Genomic DNA, 27,060 nt, shown 5'->3' with positions numbered 1-27,060 from the left:
TATATATATATATATATTGGTCTGTCGAACGATAATGTCCCAGTTGATGCGGCGTTTGGTGTTGGAAACTGGGTCTTTCAGCTAAGATTGCAGACAGTTTGTCGTGCATCGTCCCATTTAATTGATCGAATTCGGCTGTTTCATACCGCCATAACGTGACTCACGGAATTTCATTTCAAGTGTTGTGAATCACAGTCATCGCGATTGATCATACGCGTATTGCCTGCGATGTTAATTCACAATCTTACTCCTTGAACTTGCAGAATTTGGGACAGAAAAAAATCGTTGAACAGCAGGTAAGTCTTTGGTTTATATAGACACGCAGTTAATATTTTTTGAAACTTTTCAGTTGCCTAATCCTTGACTGTTAATGGTTACATCTTCATGCCAGTGAGATTTCGGGTACCGTCAACTTCGTTAGAGTCCTATATTTGTTCCTCGGTGCGTTAAGTGTTATGTTGCTACCCGCCCCATCGGTCACCTGCCCTTAGGTTTGCTTGTTTAGACGACCATAGGTTTGCTGTGCGTTGACAGCTACTGTCGCTTTTGTTCGCAATCGATGGCTTGGTCCGTTTATTCGTTGTATACGTTGACGCATCACCCAAAAACGTGCTGGCATTCACGAGATCCACTGCTTGTTACCACCTCCCCGCACTTTGATATGAGTTTAGTATGCTCTTGTTAATTACATGAAAAGAGAAAAGGCGTGGCCGTCAGTCCAGTGCAAACAACCTAGCTGACTATACCTTTAAACGCTGGACAACCTGATTAGAAAGTGACACTAAGGAGAACAGCAGCAATGGCTACCAGTCGTATCCTCTCTATAGTGACAACCACATGAAGTCTATTATTGAACGCGGATCTTCCGGACAGCACCCGGACACTCATTTGTGGTACACTGTCAATGACAAAAGCGTTTCACGGACCAAACCAAGTAAAGTTGCTCCGACACCCATGTTCCCATTTACTGTAGCTTGAGTGTGGCTTGGTGTGGTCCCAATGCTTTTTGCACGCAGTGTTACAACTGATGACGCACTTTTTAACGGAGGCCTATGCTTCTACTTTCTGCTGATAGGAAAGTATTACTATTATCATTGAGTGATATCGCTATTGTGAGTAGCAAAACAGCGCTTGTTTTCATTTGTGGTCACCTATCTGTGTTCACCCTGTGGACTCGGGACGCGATGTGAGCCGTTTGTTTCATTGCGTTTCAGCCTCCATCCCCAACTGATCTGCTGACAATCTGTTACACCAGTGGAAGTACAGGTTAGATAGTGTTTTTTGTTGGGTTCCGCAGATTGTTTTATTGTGTGTGGTGAGTCCTCATCACTACTTTCGTTGTTACTGGTACTGTGCCTTTCGCAAGTGATTATTGAACGGAATGCTGTGGGCTCATTTCCCCTCCTTTCCTATCGTCCGTGTGTACTTGGGTTTGCAGTACAGGATTCGGTTAGTCCGGTACCCGGTGCTGCAGTTTTTTTAAAAATCGGGATTAAGCTGAATTTTTAGGTTTAGTCTGTTTCTTAGCAGTGAGTGTTAGTGCTCGTTCAATGTGAATATCGACTTCCCGTAGGAATGTCCGTAGATGGTTGTTAATGGACTTGAAATCACAGTGAGTAATGTACGTGTATTGTTCCGAATCAAACCAAGTAACAAGTTTTCAAAAGAACCTGAACACCTAACTCAAAGCACAGTGAAAACAGGTTCTGTGTGGATCCGGCTTGTTGGGCGCAGCGTAGGCTGTCAACCTTTACTTCTGTTTCTCTGGTAATGGTGTTTTTCTCAACTCAGTTCCCGCCCGAGTCTCTCAAGCTAACGTTCAAACCGAAGGTGCACAAGGTAGTTTAACGAAGTCAAGCACACCTGTACAGCTCTTCGTGTGTATTGTGTAAGTGATGACAGCTTTCTGGGAATTCTGACACCTGGATGCGCCATTGACAACCTGCATTCGACCAATACTGGGTCATGATTGGCTGTTGGATCCATCAGATCTCGGCTTGATGCCGGATCGGCAAGCGTCCCGAATTTTTGGCCACTCTTGCGTAGGCTAGGCTTCTCGACCGTAGCAGCACCTGAATGTAAGCGGTAAAGTGGGATCCTCGTGGAATCCCGCCCAACACCGCCACCTTGAAGTTTGTTGTCGTAGCCTCGAAGTCGAGGGTTCACCCGCAGTAGCCTCACTGACTGTTCAGTGTCGCGGTCGTAATCCGTGCTTAGGCTGGGTCACCGACGAAGCAGCTGATGGATTTTCTGGAATGATGCTAAGATCAAATATGTCCAGAAGCATCTCCAGACTCTGCTCCTTCGATCCTGTAGGCAGGATCTGCGCATCTGTCGGACAGATTTGGTTTGTGTGCCGTATCAATCTGGCTGGGCCAACTTGAATCTCGTAGAGCACCTTGCGGCGCCGGCGAAGAATAAGTCCTGGAATCCACTTAGGGTGTGTTCCTCTGTAGTTAACGACCAACACTCTGTCCTTCGCTGAAGGCGCGCGCATTTGCTCCATGACGCCGGTTGAATTGTCCATGCATTCGGGTGTTGTGGTGAACAGCCTGCCTCTTCTGTGACCGGATAGCATCAGGCGGTGTTCGAACCTTCCTTCGGAGCAGTACCTCTGCTGGTGACACTCCATCAGGTGAGTTGGGGTTTGGAGTCGCCCGATATGACAGCATGAACTTTTGCAAATTCCCTCCGCTGCTCCCTGCCCTATGAACTTTCGAAGTGCCCGGTTCAGAGTGTCAACGATGTGTTCCTCCTGGTCGTTCGACTGTGGATGAAACGGCGGCGAGCGGACAGTCATTATGCCATATTCCCGACAAAGGTCTGTGAACGCCCACGACGTACACTGACTGCCGTTGTCGGAAACAACAGTTCTCTGGTGTTCCAAAGCGACTGAACAGTCGTCGGAGTTTCGGCACTGTAGCAGCAGTTGTGGGGCTGTACACCAGAGGAATTGCCGGCCATTTTCTATAAGCGTCGACCACAACTACCTACTGGACCTGCATAATCGGTCGGCTGCGGTCGTGACCGTAGGTAAGTTTTCACGGGTGACTAAAATTCTTCAGCGCATCGCAGGCAAGATTTTGGGACAGGTAGTCCATGAAAGGTCAGTAGACGTTACTCCCAGCAAGGGCCTTCGTCCTGTTTGTTCCCGGGTGCATTTTATGGAGCCGATTCAGAACGGCTGATTGTAAATTCTTCGGGATGACAACGTGTTTTGAAAACAAAAGGCATCCTTCGGCTAGTGCGTAACGCCGGTTAAAGTAAGGTCTCAGTTCGTCTTTCGGGGAGGTACGCGACCACTGATTGCGGTACTACTTAATGACTTGCTGCAGCACAGGGTCTTGGTCGGTAGCCTGGCGGACCGAATCGACAATCACTGGGAGGATGAGAACCGCTTCGGATACTACGTGGTTAACCTCCGATTCAACGGCAATTGTTGCGACTACTGTATCTTCTGTTTCTGGCCTACTTGAATCAATAAGTCGCGACAATCCGAGACTGGTGATAGACTGGTACTTGTTCTTGAAGTCATATCCCGGAAGCAGAGTGGCCCATCGCTGGATGCGTTTGGCAGTATATGTCGGGTGAGTAGCGAATCGGATGTTTGATAGCGTCGATGTTCTCCGGGTCTGGTCGGCGGTTATATTAGTCACTGACGAAACCAAGTTACTTTATCGACCGCATAAAGAGGATGTATTTCTCTCTGCGCACTTTAAGGCCATATTCTTTAAGGCGACCAAGCACGTAATCAAGGCGCTGCCACAATTCGTGGGGGTTGTAACCCATGACAATGAGATTGTCCAACTAGGCAGCAACGCAGGGAGCATCTTTCAACATCCTATCCATGATCTGTTGAAATTTGGCTAGCGCTGTTTTGACACCGAATGGCAGTAGTGTACACTGGAACAGACCGCGATGAGTATTGATCGTCAGAAGTTCTCGGGGTTCTTCCTAAACGTCAGCCTGGAAGTAAGTGTCACTTAAGTCAATCTTTGCGAAACACCCCCATTCAAATCGTCTTGAAGAGGCAGAGGGTATTGATTGGTATGCAGTGTAGCATTTCTTAGACCGGTAGAGAAATCTGCACACGGCCGAATAGTCCCGTTAGCCTTCACCAACACGATCGGTGCGTCCTGTGCAGAGTAGTTGGTTGGAGTACACCAGCATTCTGCACTTGCTCCAGTTCCTGGTCAACGATAGGTAAGGCTGCATATGGTACTAGGCGTTTTGGCCTCTACACTGGTTTGGCACCGGGAAAGAGGCACAGTCTGGCTCTCACTTTTGTGCACTGTCCGAGCCCGTCGGTGAATATCGATGCGTTGTGTTGCAGGAGGTCCTCATGTGAACGCTTCACAATCTTAGTTGGCTCGGGGGTACCTCCGGGTGCTTCTCCAGCAGATTCAGCTTTTCGATCGAACTCAGCCCCATAGATCAAGTTTGGGGCGTAATGTAAGGTAGCACCATGCTTGTGCCGTCGAGCCATTGGAGCTTACGAAGTAGTCAACCTAATCACTCAATCTCAGTTTACCACCAGAATCACTACGGGCCCATTGTTCAGTCGGTTTCACATGTGGCTCACCAATTTGTTCCCACGTTCGTTCACTGAGCATCGTGATATCGGAGCCCGTATCAGGCTGCAAACGAGCTGTGATGTTGTTGATGTGAACCGTTACGAACTTCCTTCGGCAAAGCAAATCAACTTTGAATGTCGCCGTCACCGAGTTGGACCGCGATTTGTGGGCTGTAGGGTTGTGTACGGGTGGCTGCGACCTCTGAGGTCGACACAAATCTTCTTTGTCGCCACGACGACTTCACCTGGTACATTTATGACGCCTAAACCGGCAATAACGAGCAAAATGCCACTCACCGCAATGCCAAAAACTTGTGGGAGGCTTGCTCTGTTTTTGATCGGGTTTGTTGTCAGATTTCTTTGGCGCGCTGGAGTTGATTGCATGTGCACAGCTGCTTGGAGTCACAGGTGACTGGCCGATCACAGCCGTGTCGTGCTTCAGGTTGATAAAGCGTTGACATTCGGTGATGAGGCTCTGCAACGTCATTTTGGCATCCTGTTCAATTCCGTTAAGCAGCCGGGTTCTGATGTCAGCATCTTGGGACGACTGGAAACCGGAGGCACTTAAACTGATTCTCCGTCATTGAGCTGAGCTTGAAGCGCTCGCATTCTCGATTGACAACACCGGCAAACGTGATAAAATCATCATCTTTCTTGACCAACTTTAGGCATTGGTGACGGATATTGAACAGTGATGTTTGATCGCCGAATATCTGGGACAGTGTTCTAACCCTTTCATCAAAGCTGAGGCCGCGGGGCAGCTTGGGGAGAATGAAATTTGTGAACCGTTCATGTTCCGGTGTGCCGAGTTTTTGCAGCAATAGTCTGACTTTCCATCCATCATCAAATTTGGAAAAATCAGTCTTGAACATGTCTTCGTACCGCTTGAACCAGGAGTCAAAAGTGTGACCAGAAAGAGGGTCGAATGTGAACTCCGTAATTGAGGCCGCGGCTGCATCAGTTGAGGAAACAGAAGACTCACCAGTACTGACTGCTGCTGTCTGGATATGCAGTTTCTGAGTCAGTGATTCAATGAGCTTCAGTTGCGCTTCTTCAAACTGCTTTTGTTGCTACTGCTCTAATGCTTTACGGTTGTTAATGTGATTGTGTGTCTGGGCTATTCGCTTTGACGAACTTGTTCGCGTGAATTCCTAGTTGGCCATGTACGGGTGGGACGATATAATGGTGGTCAACATGTTTTCTTCATTTCTATTCTTCTGCGATCGATTTTTCGTCATTTTTACTTGATCGCCAATTAGGCGACAAACCGAACTAGCTCTAGGCAATACTGCCAGATGGAAAAACAAAAAACGGGTCGGTAAAAAGCACGGATGTTCATAGCATGTTCCATTTTTTCAAATGTATTATCTACCTCAATATATCCTTTCTACTTGATTCTCCTATTGTTTCGGACAGGTACTCCAAAAGGTACAATGATCGAGCACGGACAATTTGTCGATGCAATGCTAGCAATGCTATCAAATGTTGATGGAAAGGTGAGATTCATTTTTTTCACTTTTATCATGACAACCGTCGACTTTGTTTCACCACCGGGCGATCTTCTCTTATCCTAATGGAAGTCACTATGGAGAGAAGAGCCTTTTTGCCTTTCTTTAAGATGATGCATACGATCGAGCACCGACGTACAATTTAGTGGGAAATTCCACAAACGACTATAGAGGATTAGGAAGGTTGGCTCTATCACGTATTCAGTTGATTTTATCTCTTAACGCGAGTATCTTTAAACTCATGTTGGGTTTATCTACTCTTCAGTGTTAGGTTCAGTTGTTGCCTCAAAGGCACCTCTTGACTACTCAGGGAGCTGAGTGGTCTCTGCTAATCCTTCTGGCTTTCATACCCCGTTTCCCATCGTCTGGGTTCTTATTGGTCCTTGACATTCCCTAAGTTTGGTGGTCGTCATCTCGACGGATGAAAACCCCTCAATATGTACCTAATAGTCATTCTCAAAAATGGCTCCCTAGTTTTTATCAACATCCGTTTCAGATGTGGGCATTTTCAACTTCTCACATCTCATTTTGCTGTACAAGCTTTACTTTGCTGCGCAGGACTAGCTTCTCACACGGAGCAAGTTGTTATTGGTCACACGACTTTCCTAGATAGTTGAGTTCCTTTTACACCGACTTTTGGGACCTCGATCATCCAAACCATGTGGTCTACTGTTTCATGTACAAAGTTCAGAATGGGGAGCAAATATCAACTACGGCGTAAAAAATACAGCGAAAATGCGGAACGCTTTGGAAATCTTCTTAAGTCAAAGGTCAGATAGATTTTAAAAGGACTCGTCTCTAAATCTTCTTCGACTTCCTTGAGTTTGACCAAATGATAAGACATGCCAACCTGAGTAGAGTGTCTGAACAACATCCGCATAAACCTGGTACTGAGGTGTAAGTCGAATACAACAGCTGTTCCTCAGGGACAAGCAGACTACTCGGGCCTGATGCAAGATGGAGTAGGGGAACACTGTAACACCTATCGCCATTGGTGGGAGAATGTGCAACTCAAGTCAATGCAGACGATGCATGTGGACTTGCATGCTAATGAAATGAAGTTCGTAGACCGCAGCAGACCTCGTGAACTGTAAACTAACACCATGCTGCCACATTTCCTACGCAGTAATTGCACACGAGGTATAATATTCTAACAAGATATCCATTTGACTTATTCGATTCACCCCAATACATGTTGGTTTGATTGAAAACGTGTGGATAACTATAGAAGTATTTAATCCATGTATAATGGAATACGAGAAGTTTATCAGCGGTATACCTCTACTTGAAGAGTTACTTCTATACTAGACTGACAAAAAACTAGCACCGCTCTAGAATTAGTGGGTGGTGCGCGGACAATAATTAATGTCTGCTGGGATAGACCGAAGATGCGGCATGATACTGTCCAGTGCAATCGAAAAAAACGATAAGGTCGCGCCTGCTGAATAATAGCAGTAGTTCTCTCTTGGTTTGAATTTTCCGTCAGTGCTTAACCATTTCGTCAGATTTCTTTCAGCTTGCGCCTCATAACCTCGTGGTTATTGAGACATTTTTCCTGTTTACCATATATTCTTAGGCTCATAACTTATCAGGTAAAATCCACCCCTCTAGGACATAATCCAGGACTCTCTATGAAAATAGTGCGCGGATGCTCCCTAGATGGGATGTCCCATGAAACAGTGGTGTAAAATGTCTCTTGTGTACTTCTGAGGAACAGCCTCTGTCTGGGGATGTCATCGTAGTCATTATCAGACGCAGCAACAGCAGTGCTGACACTAATGCTTCACTGCCGTACAACCACAAAATTTATCCTTCTATATCTCTAGATTTAGAATGAAATGAAGGGAAATGAGTGATTGGGGGAGGAGACCTGTCGCAACCATTCTGAGGTGCGTACGTTCCCGACACGATGCCCTTGATACCGATCGGCCGCCATTCCTCGAGGATCTCACCAATCAAGCGCAGAAGCAATCACGAGAATCCTATCCTGGAAAGCGCACTGCTTCAACAACATCAAAACTCTTCGCAATCTCACTCACTCCCTTTCACCAAGTCATACGTTGTCCACATCGCGGTTTCCGCCGTCCTGAAGTAGTCACAACAGTAGTCAGGCAACACTTGTTTCGGTAGATGGTGTTTTGGCATGCTTAGTACAGGGCCTAGTCATCACAGTTGATGGTGCCGGATGTTTTCTGTGATTGAAGTACCTGCTGGACAACCACCTACCCGGATTATGTTCACAAACTTCTGGGGCATAAACCGTTGGACAGGTGTGGTTGACAACACCAACCGATCTACGAATTCAAACGCACCCTTGAAGTCAAGGGATAAGAAGATTGTGGGTCTTCTGTCCATTTGGGGTTGCTCTAACCCCTCTACCCGGTCGAAATCCCGCTTGATGTTCAGCTGAATGAGTCACGTGCTACCGTAAGAGAACGAAGAATCAGTGATGCCAAAAGCCTTGTTACAACGTGGGTCAAGCCAGCACTTCTGTGTTTACCGCATTTACTGCGAGTACCCCTTTTGAAAATGGACACTATTGTCCAGTTTTTTGGAGCGGTCTGTGGTCAGCAGATCGCTGAACTATGCACATCCGGACTGTATGTGACTGAATGGAGACTGAAAGCAATACAACTGTTAACCAGGCCATTACTGGGAAGCGGATTCATCGGTAGTCGGAATTCTTAGAATTCGCGCAGTGTATGGTGGATTCATTGGTGCGCTGGGTAGGACTGCACTGCTGTTGTATGCTGACTTTGCCAAGTTGCTAGCCTGCTGCAGACGATCTGCTATCTGATACACCATCGAAGGTTAAAAAATTAAACGAACTGCATCGATTACGACTTGCTCAGGAGTGACGTTTGCTGTACTTCTTATAAATTGTGCTTCTTTCGTCTGGGGTACAGGCGGGTTTGTAAACTATTGTCCATATATACTTCCGAATATCCTCCATAGGAAACTGCATCCCCCCCCTATAGTCCGATAGCTGTGCATAGGTGTTTGCGTTGGAAAGTTAGGAATGAAGATACATGAGTTGGCAGATTCCTCATTCCGAGTGACGTCTCCTTACGGAAACTGGAATATCGTATGAAAGTGCAGATACGAGTAATCTACTCAAACGGTTTGATACCCAAACAAGTGATTACGTAAGGTGTTACGATGTTACGAAGATAAACTACTCGGGTCGGTCGCTCGTATACTCTGTGAATCGCAACGTCGTGAGTTGAATATTATCCTTTCCCACTATCGATTTTCTTTCAGGCAGTATTATCACTATGGTTTCTATAGGTGGGTTGGCTTTTAGTCAGTTCATTTCAGCATCGTACCAGGTTTCACCTCTCAGGAGTTCACGCCTTTGTGCATCCTTCTGACATCCACAAGTGAGAAATGAGGGAGACGTAACTTGATAAGGTATGCCGAGGTAAAACTGAAGTGCATGAGTCTGTGGAGATTTTCCACCTCCTTACAGCTGTACCTTGTAGAAATTACTTAGTGATTATCTTAGTATTCACTTGTTTATTCACTTGTTTCTTGGGTATCTGATGGGAAGACATGCGGTAAGGTTTTGTCTGAAATGGTTATATTTGTCCACTTTTATTTGAGAATGCCTGTCTCGTCTTCGGACGTACAGTCAACTCGAGAAGCAGTGGTGTACCTAATCATGAAGCAGGATGGAACGGTATCTATTCCGAACATAAAATCGGTCCACTACGTATTCATGTTATTGTCAGCATTCCATGAACGATTAGTGTATAAGCTCGTTACGGAACGTCGCTTACAGTAAACCATCCAGTCTTTTACTGTCTACTAAGGTCCTGACCATATGACATCGACTATACCTTGTGATCCATTCAGCATTCTTGCTGCACCCCTTTTGTACACAGACTGAATGTTTTACGCTGTCTATATGTCCGATATCTCCGATCAGTTCGATTACGATGCCGTTGGTACCAGCAACAAAGTCACTGTGACCACCACATCATCGATCACTTCTGGTCGTTGCCCACGTTTTTGCCTTGAAACCCAATGGTGCCCCGTGTAATCCCATGGATATTTGCCATCGTTGCGGAAGCCGACTTTGTTACTACGGGAAGTTGAATGCAGTATAGTACTGTTCTGGTCAGCAAGTCAGGCAATATAACAAAGCTGAATGAGGTAGCCAGTGGATCCCATGAATTTGGAAGTTGCACGTGTGAATGAAAAAAATTTAAGAGGTAGTTCGACTTTGTCAGACAGAAAGTTAACATGGTTGCACCGATGTTCAAATGTCTCGGACCGGCTGAAATTATCACTTCCACGTGCCGGCCGAAGTTTGTTCAGTCTTCGACGTTCGACCAACAGGGATTCCTCTCAGGTTCATCTCAAGTACCTACGATGCATGCTAACCCGCCTGGAGCATAAGTGATACAAGCATGGTCTAGGGGATACCTTCGAATTCATATATGCAGACGATCATTAGGACCAAGCTTTCATTCTCTTTTTCTGTTCACGTTGAAAAACAGCTGAATCAGTCGCTAACTTTCCGTGCTGTTGGGAACACGGATATTCTACAGATCATTTCAAAGGTGCTTGTAGAGGAAAGCAACTTAGATTGTAGCTCTGTTTTACTTCTATTTCAATCAGTCAATTCTGACAAGAAATAGGCGAAATTTGGTACCATGTTTGGCCGGTGCGACTTCAAATGGCTCAAACAAAAGGAAAATGGCCTCTCTCTGTGACGTATGTCTTCAGAATGGCTATCCCATAGGGTCTACCCAAGTAGAATTATCGGCAGATAAAAACCCCTCTATTCGTGTTTACAGTTCATAAGCCCACACAACTGCCGAACTTTTCACTCATCACTTTCCAGAAGCTGAGTGCAAACCTTATGTCCACACCCTACGTTAGTTTCCCTTTCACACTACCTGAGGTCAGATAATCAAGCGCTATGTTGCCAGTCCACAGTAAATATTCTGCGTACAATCCCCTCGAGTGTGGTATATTAGAAGGACAAAACAGGACCCCATTAGAAGGATATATGAAGACCATCTGCCTGTTTCTGAGTCCGTAAGACGAGTGACGACTAACTCAGCCTATCTGGTCAAGCCTAATCACCTTCTGAACATCAGTAACGATTTCGGATTGCTCATTCGGATGTTACGTGCCTCGACACGAGGTAGTCTTTAGTGAATATTACGGCTCCAGCCTTTGTTTACACAAACGGCTTGGCCGGGCGTTAGTTTTGTCCTGGGCTACCATCTACTGGAAGCATATCTTTGCAGTGATTCCCTGGACGGGACACAAGTGCCTCCAGTTCCTGGTTAATATACTCGTAAATATCCATCAATTGATATCTGAGTACCGTAAGCTCAAGAGACCATCACTCAAAAAGTGTGTAGTTGAATTTCCTCGAAAGAAGCAGAAAGGAAGTCGTGGTTGACTATCATCGGCTTTCCCGTTAAAGTATCTCGTGCTGAATTATTCTAACTGTGCTTTTCAGGCCATTCAGGTTACATTCTCTCTGTATTTTACTAGTAAACGAAGCACCAAAAAGCACCTGTTCCTCTGGCTTTTACCCGAAACAACATCTTGCGTTTTGAACTTTCTAAACCACCAGTCATTAACTTCAAATTCGAGTGGCTTGTCAGTTCCGACAGAGCGAAGCTGAGGAAACCAAGTGTTGAAAACTACTGAGTGCCAAGCGTGTGACCACTAGTCTATGTCATCTCGTAGTATTCACGTCAGGCATCGTGTTTTTCTTGAGGGCCTCACACTAATCACTGTAACGTGAGTCCAAGTTCTACTCAAAATACTGCTCTCATCGTGTGGTGACCTTTGTTTTTTCAGATGAGTGGCGTTTTAACGTTTTGGCATGTTGTGACGTGTCCCCAGTTTTTGAGTAGTGTTCTCGTAGTACGTGGTGTATCACATTAGCCGGTGACAGGACATGCAGAAACAGTGCCTGGCCAAAGCTGGATGTCGTAGCGATAACTGCTGAACCGGGAGCTTGGTTCAGCCAGTTATTGGTCGTTCCAGAGAAATCAGTCAAGTTGTAACTCTGTATCGACCGTAAGCTGTAGAATTCTGTTCTGTGTCGGCAACACTAGACGTCATATTGTCAGATCCACGTCAAGCGAAGTTCGTCAAGCTGAGTCTGTTGCCTGCATTCTGGTAATATACCTAATGATCGACCAACAATCGACCTCATTACGTTCAGTACGCAGTTCGGTCCACTTGAGCAGATTAAGTAAGCCGTTACGGAAGTACACGTTTTAGCGGTCATGCATATCAACGGTCAACCATTCAGTACGACAGTGATCCACCAGGTTTGCGAGCACCACTACTGCAACTGTGTACTGTAGAAGTTCCGGTAATATGAAAACTGAGGGGAACTTTGGGGATGAAATGCCAGTGTTTATGTTCACTTTAGAACACCTTGATACTTAGGCGTTTGACACAGAACCCCAGAGATTATGAAAACATCAAGTGCGAATCCCTCAGTATTTGCGGTGGATCATCGCGTGACTGTGAACTTTGTTGTCAAACAGGAAGCCAGTTTTTCACTCTCGGAAACCCTCTGGATCGCACGTTCGAACAGTTCGGACTAGTTAGTTCTAATGATACCAGATCCATCTTAGATGAGAACTTGGAACAAATCATAGAGGTCGCGGGAGGATATCTGGCCTTCACGGGACTCTGTGATGCTGTCCACAAAGGTTGACCAACCACAAGAGGAATTTGCTCCTCAGAACTCATGGTTTTCCCGCAAGGACCGAAAGTTATTCGCGATCGATAGTGGCGGATGTTGAAATATGATCAGTTATGAATACCGTTTACACAAGCCAGCGGAACCAACCCATATCGGTACGCCAATTGTCAAATCTTCTATGGCAAATTTTAGCAGTGAATCCTTTCGGCTTCATCCAAAATCACTAATTTTCAATGATGACTAGTACAGTGGTATTTTTCGAAATCGACCAAACGACCATCCCCACTGCTTCATAAGCGCGATCTGGTTTTTTAACGATGTGAGGTGCTCAGTATTTAAAACTATTTCGAAATCGTGATGTCTTGAACACTGGACTGGCGGCTCTTATCACAGGCAGTCCGATGGTAAACCTAAGTCGGCAGCTGAAATTACCGTCGAGAAATCCTAAAACGCGGGGGACACTCCGTACCAAGTGGTCCTGGAACAACAAGACATACCGACGTATTAACGGAGATACACCTGAGTACATTATCGGAGAGCTCGCACTCCTGCACATGGTTGCCAGTTCCTTAGCGCTCGATGCGCACTATCCCGAACCAGTCAGAGGACCGCAGAATGTATTGGGAATATTTCCCTGATGGTCGTGATAAATCCCAGACAGAACTGCACTCTGGTGGGATGTAAATGTGTTTGGCAGCAGCCTAAAAATATATTGAGGGCATAATACCTGCAAGTTATGGATTTCAAACGCAGCAATAGACTCCATCGTTAGAATAAGACACCGAATTCATGTACGAAAACAGCTGCCTGAGTGCCAAGTAACATCCAGGAGCTGACGAGGTCGAAAGGGCCCAAAAACGCTTTGTTAAGTGATGCGTTTTGAACTCGAGGCCTTAAAAAAGTTCATCTGTTTGTTTGGAAAAATGTTTTTGGGGGACGCATGTTTTAACTCGTGTAATTTGAAGCTGTTCGGACGTGCTTTGATTAGACATCTTTCTGCGAACCACCCTACGTTTTACTGCACGAAGGTGTAAATTACTACCAGGTCGTCAAAGGCTAGACAGGAGCAATTCCAGAGTAGGTTCTAATCATGCGCCTTCCCGTCATTAGCCGGAATTCCAGTCTTGTCTTATCTCATGCCACTGCTGGAGAGTTCCAGTGAGAAAACTCCTCTGATGGCTTTCAACTTTTTGGTTATAGAGCTCATTAGGATTTAAAAATTCTGAAGCCTGTTAAATTTCTAGGGCACCAACCCAAATTTGCTTTGTCCGAGATGAAGGCAACACCACTAGTTCATTTTACCTTTGCACCGATGATTTTCCCCTGTGAGCAGTATAAAAAATGACGCGTGTTTTTTGTCTCCTTTTCTTTGCCTCTAGTTTGTATACCCACAGCTTGTGCATTTATCATACCTACCCCTGGCTCACATACTGGAACAGCTGTTCATGGTGAGTTTGCGAATATGCATTATGCGGTGGCCTCATCATCAACCGTTTTATCTTGTTTACATAAACTATTGTCACAGGACGGCAACCGCTTCCTGTTAACTGAAAAGCATTCTACAGTACAAAACCGACCCTTTCTGATGGGTGACGTTGTCACTCCTAACGACAATTAGTACGTGTCTTGGAGACCCAATTCACCACTGAACACGCATCACTACTTTTAGGCACCGGTTTATCTCCATAATCACGCTCCACCTAATTATCTAACTGCATTCAACGCATACAGGTCTATTGGTCGTTGATTAGATGGCTGTTGAATTGTCCTCTTAGCTGGGCTATTGAGTTGCAAACGTTTCGTCACTATACGACGAGACATCGTCAGTGCTTGTTTCGGTGGCTACTACCTCTGCCCTTGAAGATTACTTGTTAATTTAATTAGCTAGTTTGGAGCGTGAACTCATTGGTTCGTTCGTGATCTTTGTTGCGCTGTCGTCTGCATTCTTTTGGGTCTATTGGTTATCCTGGTGCCTTTTTTTAGTAGTTTCTTCGTATGCTTTGATTGTCGCCTTCTCAACTCGTGTAGTGTCGTGGTCTGATCTGATTGGTTGGTTTCACCACCCTTATTTCTCTATTGTAACAGCTGGTGTCCCTGCGTCCGTTTATCGGCCGGATTCGTAGAAGTTTGTTATGGATGTACTCGAGATCCCCAAAACATTTGCCCATGTGTGGAAGATATTTGGTAATGCTTCGGGCCGTCAATGCACTCATTATATTGTTCTGGGGGGTGGGGGGTGGCTCACTGGTTAGGCCGCGAATTTACAGATCGGTAGGTCAATGATTCGAACACGGCCTCTGCATCTCGACTTCTCCTGTCTAGGCTTGGGCAACCTGGCAGTATCCCATCCCTCGTGCTTCCTTTAGTTCTTGTATCGTCCCTTGTCCTACAAGGAAAACCATAATTTTCGTTCGGTATTCGCTAACTTTCAATTAGTTAGCGTCTTACCCAAGTACGCTGACATATGGGATCGCAAGTTTGAAGGAATGATGCGACCTTTATTGAATGTTATGACCGGAGAGTTGTGCAGTTCAAAATGATACCCATAGTCGGGTCACACTATCAACGTTGACTTGGAAGACCATCTTAGTTCTGCATGTATGGGCTCATTTGCCAGGTGTCCGGGCTTAGTTATTTGAATTGAGAGGCTGCAAGCGCGCTTATGAATTTCTGCCTGCGTGTGCTCGTGCAAGCACATGAGATTTTATAAGCCGGTGCAGATGAACACTGCTTTTCCAACATGAAACTAACTGTTGATATCGGTGAAAATATAAAAATTTTCTCGACATTCTACTCAAACATTACTCTTTGATGCTGTTGAAGGCTAAACGCACTATGAATTGCAAACGGTAGGTGGATTTGCACTGATTCCAACCGAAAATTGCTTTTCAATATTTATGATTTGATTCAGGAAAGGCGGCACCGATTCCATTCTAGTTCCGGAATAACGGTGATTGTATTGCTTTTTGTGATCCTGTTGTGCTTACATCGATTCACAGTTTCTCCACTCTTTTCCGACACGGAATTAGACACCATAACCAGCGCTCACCCTCAGCGAATGATGCTATGCCGGTGCGCCTAACACCTGGTCAATTGCAGTTTACTCTGTTGTATATAGTCCTCAGTGAAAATACTCGCTGCACAACCGAAACCCCGATTCCTTGATTACTCCGAGCCATAACTCTCAAGTTCAAAAACCTGAAGATACATCATATCCTCGCCATCCCCACCGATTATGTCTCGCTAACATAATAATGACAATATTATCCGTTCAGTTGTAACACCCTTTCGGTGCCTAGTTTCCATGCCACCCGAAGAAGACATGAGGAGTGGGATACTGTCAGGTTCCTCAAGTCCATACAGGAGCACTCGGGATTTCGGGATCGGGTTTGAACCATGCACCTTTCGGTCAGTAAGTTTGCATCTTAACCACTGAGCTAACTCGCTAAGATGCGAAATAATGCACCGTACTGAGTGATTTTACTGTCGACGCTTGAGGCCGAGTGTGGTATGGTTGTCTGACGAATGTAGTCACTCCGTCTATCGCCTCTTCCTCGTATGTCTGTATCCGATTGTAGGGTTCCTATTACTCGTCTACGTAAAACGTGTGATCAGGCTACCTGACTGTACCATCTCAAAAAATTCGAAGATGCTTGTTCAACTTGCCTGTTCATGGAGTTGTCCTAGATGACCACCAGTACAGGAGAGGTGTTGGTCCTTTTTTCTACCTGAGGCACACTGTGCGCTTTTGAATGGGCATTTTTTAAAGGTCAGATTACCATCACTTATCGCAACCAAACGATTATGGAATGAAATATCTTTTCTCGTGTAAAGCTGATTGAACTGCATTGTGAAAAGCTTGTGCTGTAATAAAGTTCTAGAAACAGCGGTACAAAATAAAGCAATTACAGGTAATATTGTTTATCAAGCACTATTCATCCGGTCCATTAAGCCGTTTTGGCGCAATTTTTATCGAATAAATTAGCTTTCGAAAGCCGTTCATTTGTGTATGGAATATCATGATAATTCGTAAGACGTCACACCAGTTGGTCATCCATAACATTAAAAAAGATACACTTCCGTACCAAGGAACTACTTTGTGAAGTGCACTAACAGACTTGTTGCTCTCATTCGCCCAAACATCCCTGCTGCGTTTCTTGATAGATAATGTATCAGTTGTCTACAAAGTCCATGTGTGTGCTTGGCTGTAAAGTTGTACCTGGCTCTGAACAACCATTTTCTCTAGCATCAGTGCGCTACATCCAATCAGTCCATTCGTTGCCATCCATACTTGCTCGTTTGTCCAAAACAGGATCATGCGGGTAAACTTGTTGTCCAGTACTGTCCCAACCTATCGATCAGATGCATTCCGTCCTATACCCTACCTGGTTCATTCTACCGCCTTGAGTTACGGCTCGATATCCACATCTCCGTGCCTGCCGTTCTCGTGGCTTGTGTGTGTACAGTTGTGCGTGGATGTGTTCTGAAATTTGTGCCTCTCTTGTCCAGAGTTACTGTCATAATCGCATTCCTTAAGGTGATTCTGTTCACACATATCTGCTTCTTGCCACAGCGATGAACTCACACCATCCATTTATCGGGCGTACTTCAAAATCACTTCGTAATTTAAGATTACAGAATAAATCGTTGGGTTCATTTTAAGGCCACGATTTAGTCTCCCCTGTAACTGTGCTTATTTCCCAAAACGTTGTACCACGGCTCTGTCTTCACGTACACTTTGGATGCCGTTACATCAATTTTTCGATCGTTAAAACACTACTATTGTGACATAAAAGAATGTTTACCATGCATCAACATACCGATTGATTGTCACATCTGATGCACTTCTCGGCTCTTTTGGTTCTGATCAAGTGGTGCGGTTGGCGTTCTATGTCGGTTTTGCACTTGGCAGAGTTTACGGCCAGTGTTTGGCCTTACAGGAGATTCTTTCACACCTCTGTTTTGAATGTTGTTCATGTTGTCCTGATCGTTTTCGCAGTGGGACTTACATGGGACACGGTACAAAAACCTCTAACCGAGCAATATACTGTGTCCAACTGATGTTAGAGCAAACTTCAGCTGGAATTGCCGGTTAGGTATCATCCCGTTGAACACACGGCGCACTTACTACTGAAAGCTCTCGGATGTGCTTTTTCTAGGTAGTGCACCCGAACAGGTTTTTTGGTTTGCCCAGCGTTTGTTTTGACTTATTCGGTACATGTTTCTGCTGTCGTTGTTTTCAGGGCTCTGTACTGATAGCGGGCGCACGAGCCGCGTTCCTGACCGGTGGACCAGAAACCCTCTTGGCTGATCTTGGCGCGGTTAAGCCAACTGTATTTACCGCAGTCCCCCGAGTTCTCGACCGCATCCAGAAAGAATACTACAAAAAAGTTCCAAAAATGTTTCTTTCGACGCTGCGGAAATGCATTACGAAGAAAAATGCTGAACAAGCACGGTGAGTCCTGTTTATTTCTCTAAAGCCTACTGTCGCTCCACATGCGTTTATCCCCGTTATTTTGCCCATATGGCCGATCCCTGTTGTTTCATCGCTCTAAGGGCTCCGTAATTGATTTCAGGTGTAGTTTCTATACTCACTTGAATTTGTTTATTCTATTTCTGACTATTTAAGGCATCCTTAAAATAACATAAAACGGACAAATCAGCCACGTTCGCTTGTTCAGGCGCATCCAGAGTGCGCTGATGGAGTAATCATAACACGCTCACCTCGTGTGTCAGATGTCCGGAGTTCAAATCCCGGCACGACTGGCGATAAGTTCCAATAAGAGCTGAACTCGAATTCAGTACCCTCCCCCCTTTTGGTGTGGACGTACCAAAATAAATGTGTTAGGGAACGAAAGCGACTGTCCAAACGAGAGTGATGTGAATGTGGACTCTGTTGTATGATGATTCGAGCAGCAGATTAAAACGTTCGGCAGTTTATTCTACTGAAAAAATACTAATTACAAGTACTTCGGCTGCTTGTTTTTTTTTCAAATAAAAAGGAACAGGTTTAGTTACATTCCAAATTGGAAGTTCATATACCCGAAGCATTGGCAGAAAGGCAACCCTGATGATATACCACCCTAAGAATATCTTTTCATTCGTGCTATTTTTACTTCTGCTTCCCATTTCTAAGTGTGTGGAATCAAATCACACAAGATCGCCGTGAACACTCAGAGTCCCAAGCTGCAGTTGCTGTGTAGACTGCGGGATGAACTTACGAAGGGAAGGTGATTGATACTAGGCTAACTCTGGCGTCTAGGTTTAAACCAATGTCGGCTAATTGTATAGTGGTACGATTACCACCTCACTTGTCAGATGGCGGGAGTTCACATTCTGGTACTAATGGGGAGCTGCAGTACGAGAGGTGGCCAAATCCTGTGATTTGTGCTCATTGTGGAATAACCAGACTGATCCCTCCCACCGTCGGTGTAAATTCTACAGGTCGAAAACTGCTCACTATTACCTATATCTTATCTGGCTTTGTTCGCAACTTAGGGCTTGTGAAGATCTTAGCCCCGTTCGGTCTATGTTGTCTTATCCTACTGCTCAGATAGGTTTACCTTTGTGACATTCAAAGGTGCGGACACCCTAATCTCGACTATTATCTCTTGAGGCATTGAGTTTTTCGGCACCAGTTTTCATCCCTTTCCCGTTTTTAATTGGGCATTCTGTCTTACCCGGTTTGATGTGCTTCTTGTGATTGCGCTCCTCGAGATGATAGTTTGTGACGCCACCCACTTTCACATCGTCCCTTTCCTACACGAGGACGGGGAGCGTCTTGGCTGTCTCAAAGCCCTGCTACTCAAGTAAGAAGAGTGCCTGGCTGGCTTTCCAAGGTGTAGATCCCGTGTTGGTTCCGCTGACATAGGTTTTACACAGGATTGTCGCTGGTTTGTTTGCTGAACTGGTTCTAACTGAACTGGTTCTAAACGTTTCGTCATCAGTTGGGATGACAGTACCGGTGCTTTTGGGGTCGAATTGCGCAAATGTTCTGCGTACATGGGTTTACCATGACCTATTATGGGTGGTTTGAGGGGAATTACTATAATATTCTTCGTTGACCTGTTTGCCTGGTATGTTTTTGTTTCTCTCCATACTTGACCTTCCGTCGCACCCTTCGTCCGCTTGCTTACACAGTAGACAGAATCGATCCAGCTTTTCAACTGAATACCACGACGGCGTCAATCTTAGTACGGTTTAGTGCAAGAAAAATTGGTTATGTCGGTATTCCGACATTAAACAGCGTGTCCTAACCATTGAGTTAGGTTAGCTGGTCGAGGTGATCTATATCAGGGTGCAAACTGCACATACCTTCTTTCGGAATGCAGTCTGAAGCAAGCCCCCGAAGAACAACTGTTGTCGAAAACCCATGTGGTTAGTATCTGAAATGAATGTGGACCAGGTTTCGCAAACGAAAAGCAGAACAAATCGAATTCCAGTAGTTGGCCTTCAAACTACTCTCTCCAGCTTGCTACCGCACGTGTTTTATTGGCTCGTTGGTGGACATTATTTAACCCTCGTCATCCTTTATCTACCAGTTCTAGAGCATGGTTGGTCCCGGATAGTTAAACTCACAAACATGATCCACCATGTCTACGTTCATCCCAAATGGTCCTCTAACACCCTGTGGTGTTAGAGGTTTCCATTAGAAATTGTCGAATTTGATTTACATGCTTTCATCGTTACTTCCAAGGCTTTATTATCCCTATAGTAAGGTAAATCATCCGGGCCACATATTTCATTTGCCCTCGGCTGTATTCGGTATCATCTTGACCCACTGAGCAGTCCAATTAGGCATCGAGTCATTTTTAGCTGTCTACCATTGGTCTTACTTAGTTACAGGAATCTCCTGGATCGGTACAACCGACTAACTGCGACCTTTGAGTACTTATCAAGAACAGATTTGTCTTAGACTTTCAGTAGCCTATATTTTCATATTACCAAGTTAGGGGTAACTATCCCCAAGTTTCTGTGTTCATTACTCGGGATTGCCATTGTGCTTGTGGTGTGTATGCGCCAGCAAGGTTTAGAATAACGCTTACATAGTATTTCATTTGATCTCCGAGTAACTTGATCATAAGACAAGATTCTAACCATTTCACGGTACTGTTTGATTTGGAGGTTGGTCATCTGTGATGTTTGTCTGTTAGACTTTCTTCTCATAAATACACTTTACTTGGTTCTTCCTGTACCATCAAACGCTGGAGAATCCACTGACTTAGTTGGTCCCCCCTATTCCAATGAGATGGACAGTACGCCCCACGCTGCGGGCCATGATGATTTACCTGAAACGATCTTACCACCTTGTTTGCTTTCTTGCAGAGGAAAATTTGACCATTCAAGTTTGGCCGATCAGATTTTGTTCAAAAAACTTCGAAAGTCTCTAGGCGGACGTATTACGTTTATCGTTTCCGGTGGTGCTCCATTACCCGTTGTGACGCGTCGCTTTTTCCAAGCTGCTTTGGGCTGTCCAGTAAGCTTCCCGATCTTTTGTCACCAATGCTATTTCCATACCTTTCGCAGCTCAATCAATATCGCTTTCTGGACTCTTATTGAAAACAGCAACAATTGTGACATATCTCTTTGGGATGTGGCTGGAATCGTTGTGTATCCAATCGTGCTACTATAAATTTCGGCCGTTGGTGTGTTTAGTCATCGTTCACACGCCATTTCCTAGGCAGTTTTATGTTACAGTATGATTTACTCAAATCTATTAAGATTGTTTGCAACACTGTTCATATTCATGGGGTCGTTGAACTGATTTACGAGTGTTTTTGATGGAATCACATCCGATCACTTCTGTTTATGGACATTCGGGTCAACTGGCTTGGCAGCTAGATTTCAAACGCTTACTCTCCAGTAGGAGAGTCATCGTCCGTGCGTGATCGACTGAGTGATCACCCTCACTTACTGTCACTGTGTCGGAAAACGGACGCTAACATTCTACCGAGGATGACCTTAGAATTTTTTTCTCATCCGGGTGAACTTGTCAGGGGCCTCATCATCAATGACAGATAAGAACGTTAATGCTTCATTGCCATACAACCATGTCAGTTTATTTAAACGAAGTCTTATATTGGAAATAAGAAAGTATTTGGAGCACATATAGTGACCTAGGGCTAGCTTAGCGCAAAAATCCGAGGTGCCTGCTCCTCCAGACAACCTGAATAGAAACTTACAGCGTGAATGCGCCACACCGACCAGTGTCTCTTGCCGAGCACAGGACGGCTCATGTGAACGCATCCTGGAAGGTGAGCAGCACCAATGGCTTTCAAACTTGTAACACTTCCTCATTTCTGCCCACATCTAGTTTTCTACAGACGTCGAAAACAGCAGTCCCCTCGGTAGGCAGTTGGCCTAGCCACCTTTTCTTGAAATGCTGAATTCATTCTTTCTCTGCTTCACCAAAAACCTGTCTCCTGAACGCCTGTTGATTAAAGAGGTAGTGATGTTCCATGAGATGTGTACACTTCTGCTGTTGCCGCTCAGCCGCACGAAATATGTAATGACGTTCCTACGAACTATTTGCGAGAATGATGAGATCATAGTAAGATATGAACCGTCAACTATGACTATTCACTCAGATGCTTCTACAGCGTCTTTGCAGAGGTCTAATAGCATGGTGGACTCCCACGGACCTACGACCATACGACGCTTTGAAATTGCGTGACATAATGTGAGGTCGAGTGCCTTGGTGGTGTTGAGATTCCCGATACGGAAATTTGAGTGACGCTTAGGTTCGACAATCCCGAATATCAAAAGGAAGAATTGGGTCCGTAATTCTACAAGGGTAAGCAAATATGCACAACAAACCTCAATTGTTCGTAGCGGCAACAAGTTCACAGGCCTGTCACTGACCGGCACAGTGCAGTGTCAACGTCCGCACACCAAACAACGGCAAGCGGAGAATGAGGGCTCAGCAGCGTGGGTTTCGGTTGACCCTTCCGACGACAGTCTCGTGATTCTTATTGGACGTGCGATCACACGGGACCCATGAGAAAAATGTCAAGGCGGACTCAAAAACAGGACATGAACGCACATGGGTGAGTAGGTCAGCAGCGCACATTCGCACACGGGCACATTTCAATACACAGGCGTCGGAAAGGACGGCCTGTGCGACAATGTGAGTGGCGGGTACGAAAAAAGACTGGAGATCAAAAGAACATAGGCACAGTAAGCAAATGAATGGGGGAATTAGCATAAGGTCATTTTCAGCAACCTTATAAGTAGTACATTACAAATGTATAAAAGGTCAAGTTAGATTTAACAGGGGGAGAGATGACTCGGTGGTTAGAACGCGAATTTACTGGCCGGAAGGCCGATGGTTCGAACCCGACCTCTGCCTCTCGACCTCTCCTGTCTAGGCTTTGGCAACCTGGCAGTATCATAGCCCTCGTGCTTTCTTTGGGTGGCATGGTAGTTAGGCGCCAAAAGGTGTTTTAGCTGAACAATTATTATTTTTTTATTATTATGAGTGCCTTCGTCAGTCGCTGTCTGGGAGTTTCATAGTGTATACTAGATAGCATCAGCGATACAAAGTCAAAGGACATAACACACCTTGTTTTGCTGTGATGCCCATCCATCGCCATCCATCGATGCGAACCATATTGACACATTCGATCAACTTTTTCACCTATGCAATCACTCTCGTCTATCATCTCCTTTTCCTGAAAACGGATAGTGACCTAATTAGGGTAAACTCTGGTGAGGTGGGGAAATTGTCGAGTCTTCTTTACCGTAATATGGCTTCTTGTCTTTCAGGTTGTCGAAGGCTATGGTGCCACCGAAACCTGCGGGGTTGCTTGTATGACGTTGATAGGTGATGTGGAGGGTGGGATAACTGGTGCGGTCACCTGTGGCGTGGAACTGAAATTGGTCAGTGTTCCGGAACTGGGTATCAGCCTAGAGGCTGATCAAGTTGGTGAGGTAAGTAATGGTCGCCTGTGCTTCAGTTCAGTTTGGTTTGTAGGATAGTGTGGATAAGAGATCCGTTCTTTTGGTATCGCAAACATTGTTTATTATTTATGGAATGGTGGTTTATTTATTGGACTATTTGTATATACTTGCTGTCTTTTTCTCAAAACCGTAGACCTTACGGTAAACTTCGAATGTTGTTGGATTTTGCTTATGGAGTTCTACGCAGATGTGAATAGGAGGACTACGTGAGGATTGTGGTCTGATAGATTAGGGGAAAGCAGTACATGAACCCGTTTTCTGTACATTTCTCACTCTTTTTCACGTGTTCAGGTTTTTCGCTCTATGTGACATTTGGAAAACCATACTTTCAGTAACCCTGTGTTTGTATTGGTGGTTCGCTTTGGTGACATACAGAGTACGATGTTGTGCCTCCTTCTGTCCACTTCCAGGTCTGCTTACGAGGGTCGCGGTGTACAAAAGGATATTACAAGGACCCGGAGAATACAGCAAAACTGATTGACCCTGACGGTTGGCTTCATACAGGTGACGTTGGCCGATGGACTCCGGTGAGTGGCTTCATCCATGCATTACCGTCATGTTACTCACACTTCTCAGTTGTTCAGCCACACTGCGTGTTAGGTAGTGTTCAGTTGCCTGTGCCCGGTACATGTGATTCCACTGGGCTGACCTGCTAAAATTTACTTAGTTTGTATTGACTCAGGTACATTGTAGTGTTGTAACCATGGCAACCAAACCATATTTTGACCGTGGCTGCCTTTTTTACGAACGGTTCACATTAGCGTCCACCACCTTCAGCTAGTTGTGAACATTTATTGCTGATGCTATTTGTGACCCGATTGGTGCATTAGATGTTTACGTGATTTTAGTTGCTTCACAGACTTTATAGTTGGCACATCACCCATATGCGGCCTTTTGTTGAAGCAGGTTTGTTGAATTTCTTTTTTCATGTTGAGTGGCACCTGGCCTCGTAGGACAGGACACGTGACTGCGGTAGCGGTGTACTGTGTGCATCAAGAATGGCACGCTGGTTCATTTGGTTGTTGATGCCGGCCAAATGTAGAGGTCGGCCAGTCATTAAACTCATCTTCAGCCAGAGGGTAGCATCATCGATGCACGCTATGTTTGAGTCCTAGCCACAATTTAACCGACTATTCGTGCATTCAGGTACACAGTCGCGGTCGTTTGACAATCCCTACTGTTTGATCGGTTGTCTCCCGTAGTGAGCACACCACTATAGAATGTTGGTGACCGTTATATGCAGTCCAGAATTTGGCCTTCAGGGCCATCGAGGAAGTTTCTCTTAGTGTTGGGGATATCAATATCCCCCAGAAAACGCTGTTTTTATGTGTGCTAGCGAACTCCTGGCATCTTCAAGGTCAAACTATGAAAAATCAATGGCCTATTGATACTCCAAGGAAATTTAAATCCGACCACGTACAGGATACCATTCTTTCCACTGACTTGGGTTCGGAAGCTCCGGGCATCGCCTGTTGATCGTGTGTTGTTGGATTATTAAAGTTTGTGTCCGAGGTTTTCGTCTTCTTACTATTCGCCGTGCTAGGAGTCTGGATCAAGCAACATAGCTGGGGATAGAGTATTGTCACAATCCGCATTATCATATTGTTTGCTCGCTGCGTGACAGAACCGTAACACTTAGTTACTCCCAATCGTGATTGTATTTCGCCGACCCGTAAAGGGTGGGCATCGTATCATTTCCATTCTCTACGCATAACCTGTCGTTTCCAACCATTGTTTTTGTCGATTCTTGAATTTTATTCATTCTGCTCCATGTGTTGCCGCAATATCTGTACTTTCTTTCGCCTGTATTGTTGAGACGGCGAAAACACAATGTATGAAGATAGGGACTAACAGCGAGTCCCACCCTTTATTTATGTCCCGACCTTTTAAGACCCGTTTTTACTTGAATATGTCCCCTCCGAACAATTAGCCCTCTCAACATTCATGAGCAGTGTCATGTTAGTCAGAGTACTCTAACATCTTAGTTTTTGTCCCAACCGAAACATGAGGAGGGTCTTTGCGCGACACAGTCAAGTGGAAATTATTACGAATGGAGAATTCAGCTGATTGTCCCGTTACTACTTTAAGGTGCAAAGGAGTGTGTAACTTCACATACGCCTAATTTGTTTTTCTAACAAAAAACGAAAACGACTGATAAAAATTCATGGACTCAGCCACCCAAATTAGCTTCAAAATGGGTAGAACTGGTAATTGGTCACCCATCAATTTTCCGCAAGCTCATGAGCAACAGAGTTTATGTTCTTTTTAGCCCTGAATGGCGAATTGGGTGCCTTCGTTGCTTATTCTCCCCCATAATGCTAATAAAACTGTTAAACTACCACAATGACAATGCGAATCGAGCATATTCTATTATTAGGGATTAGACAACTCAGTTCCTTTTTTGGTGTCCTGGTATGAATTGTCCTGAGTATGAGATGGTATTCGGACTTCGCCAGGTGGAATACTTTCACCACATGCTCAGAAACGGTAGTTACCGTCATTCACAGCGTGGCAAGTGATCGCAACCGTAAACTCCGCACGTCTAGTATCTCCACGTTGGGCTGAGTTGCCGGAATGACAAACGGTCTTGGTGCATGGGTATGCAGCGCATGAACCCTCTCCTCTCGTTTTGAACACTAAGCAAATTGAGCGATCAACCTTTTCAAATAGTCGTGAGAATTGGGATTAAAATCGACCACAATAATTATTTGATTTCGCTACATTCAGTTACACTGTAGAAATACCTTGATTATATTGGTATACACATGGTACTAGACAAACTTTGAAAAATATTGGTAAACATTTTGCCGGCCTACACAAGCTAGACGATTGTGTGCGGTGAAAGTACGCCGAATGTCCCTCGAGCCTGAATTTCTCAGGAGGGCTACCACGGTTGTGCAAACCGTAGCACTGCGTGCACTGGCTTGTTATGGATACAAATACATCGCCATGGTACAGAGAATCCCCAAACAGCATTCAACGGCAACAAGGAGCAATACACCCAAATAAAGCACGCCCAAAGTAATTCTTATAATGATAACGAAAAAAAGCATTTTTATTCAAAGGCCAACAACAGCGACAACGAATTTCAGGGACAGTCATAAAGTGCGCAAAACCTCTTACCTAGTCCCTTCTTTCCTTCTGTGTTAGAGACAATGCAATTATGCATTTGTCTTGAGTTAATTTTTTGAAAAAACAAGTGTTTGCTAGTGACTCCGACCAGATTTCGAATACGGAAAAAAACATCTGAGACTGTATAATTTCGAACATTCTAGCTCTGAAAACTCATCTATTGCAGGGATAAAAGAACACAAAATCGGTCCCTGTTGGTA

At 45.0% G+C, this 27,060-nt stretch overlaps 1 protein-coding gene across 1 annotated transcript in view; it reads left to right on the top strand.

Moving 5' to 3' along the window:
- The window catches only part of T265_02085 (hypothetical protein), a gene marked incomplete at both ends in the record, with an annotated part of 56,710 nt that overhangs the window by 25,597 nt on the left and 4,053 nt on the right, over positions 1-27,060 (top strand). The window contains 8 exons of the mRNA XM_009166244.1: positions 264-296; positions 1,215-1,266; positions 5,990-6,069; positions 14,149-14,217; positions 18,013-18,224; positions 21,095-21,245; positions 23,534-23,698; positions 24,139-24,255. Of these exons, the coding sequence (XP_009164508.1) occupies positions 264-296; positions 1,215-1,266; positions 5,990-6,069; positions 14,149-14,217; positions 18,013-18,224; positions 21,095-21,245; positions 23,534-23,698; positions 24,139-24,255 (879 nt within the window). The remainder of the gene's footprint in view (positions 1-263; positions 297-1,214; positions 1,267-5,989; positions 6,070-14,148; positions 14,218-18,012; positions 18,225-21,094; positions 21,246-23,533; positions 23,699-24,138; positions 24,256-27,060) is intronic.

The sequence above is a fragment of the Opisthorchis viverrini genome (genome assembly GCF_000715545.1).
Source record: "Opisthorchis viverrini unplaced genomic scaffold opera_v5_24, whole genome shotgun sequence".
Lineage (NCBI taxonomy): Eukaryota > Metazoa > Platyhelminthes > Trematoda > Opisthorchiida > Opisthorchiidae > Opisthorchis > Opisthorchis viverrini.
Note: the sequence above shows the minus strand (reverse complement) of the source record. Positions and strands in the feature narration are given on the sequence as shown.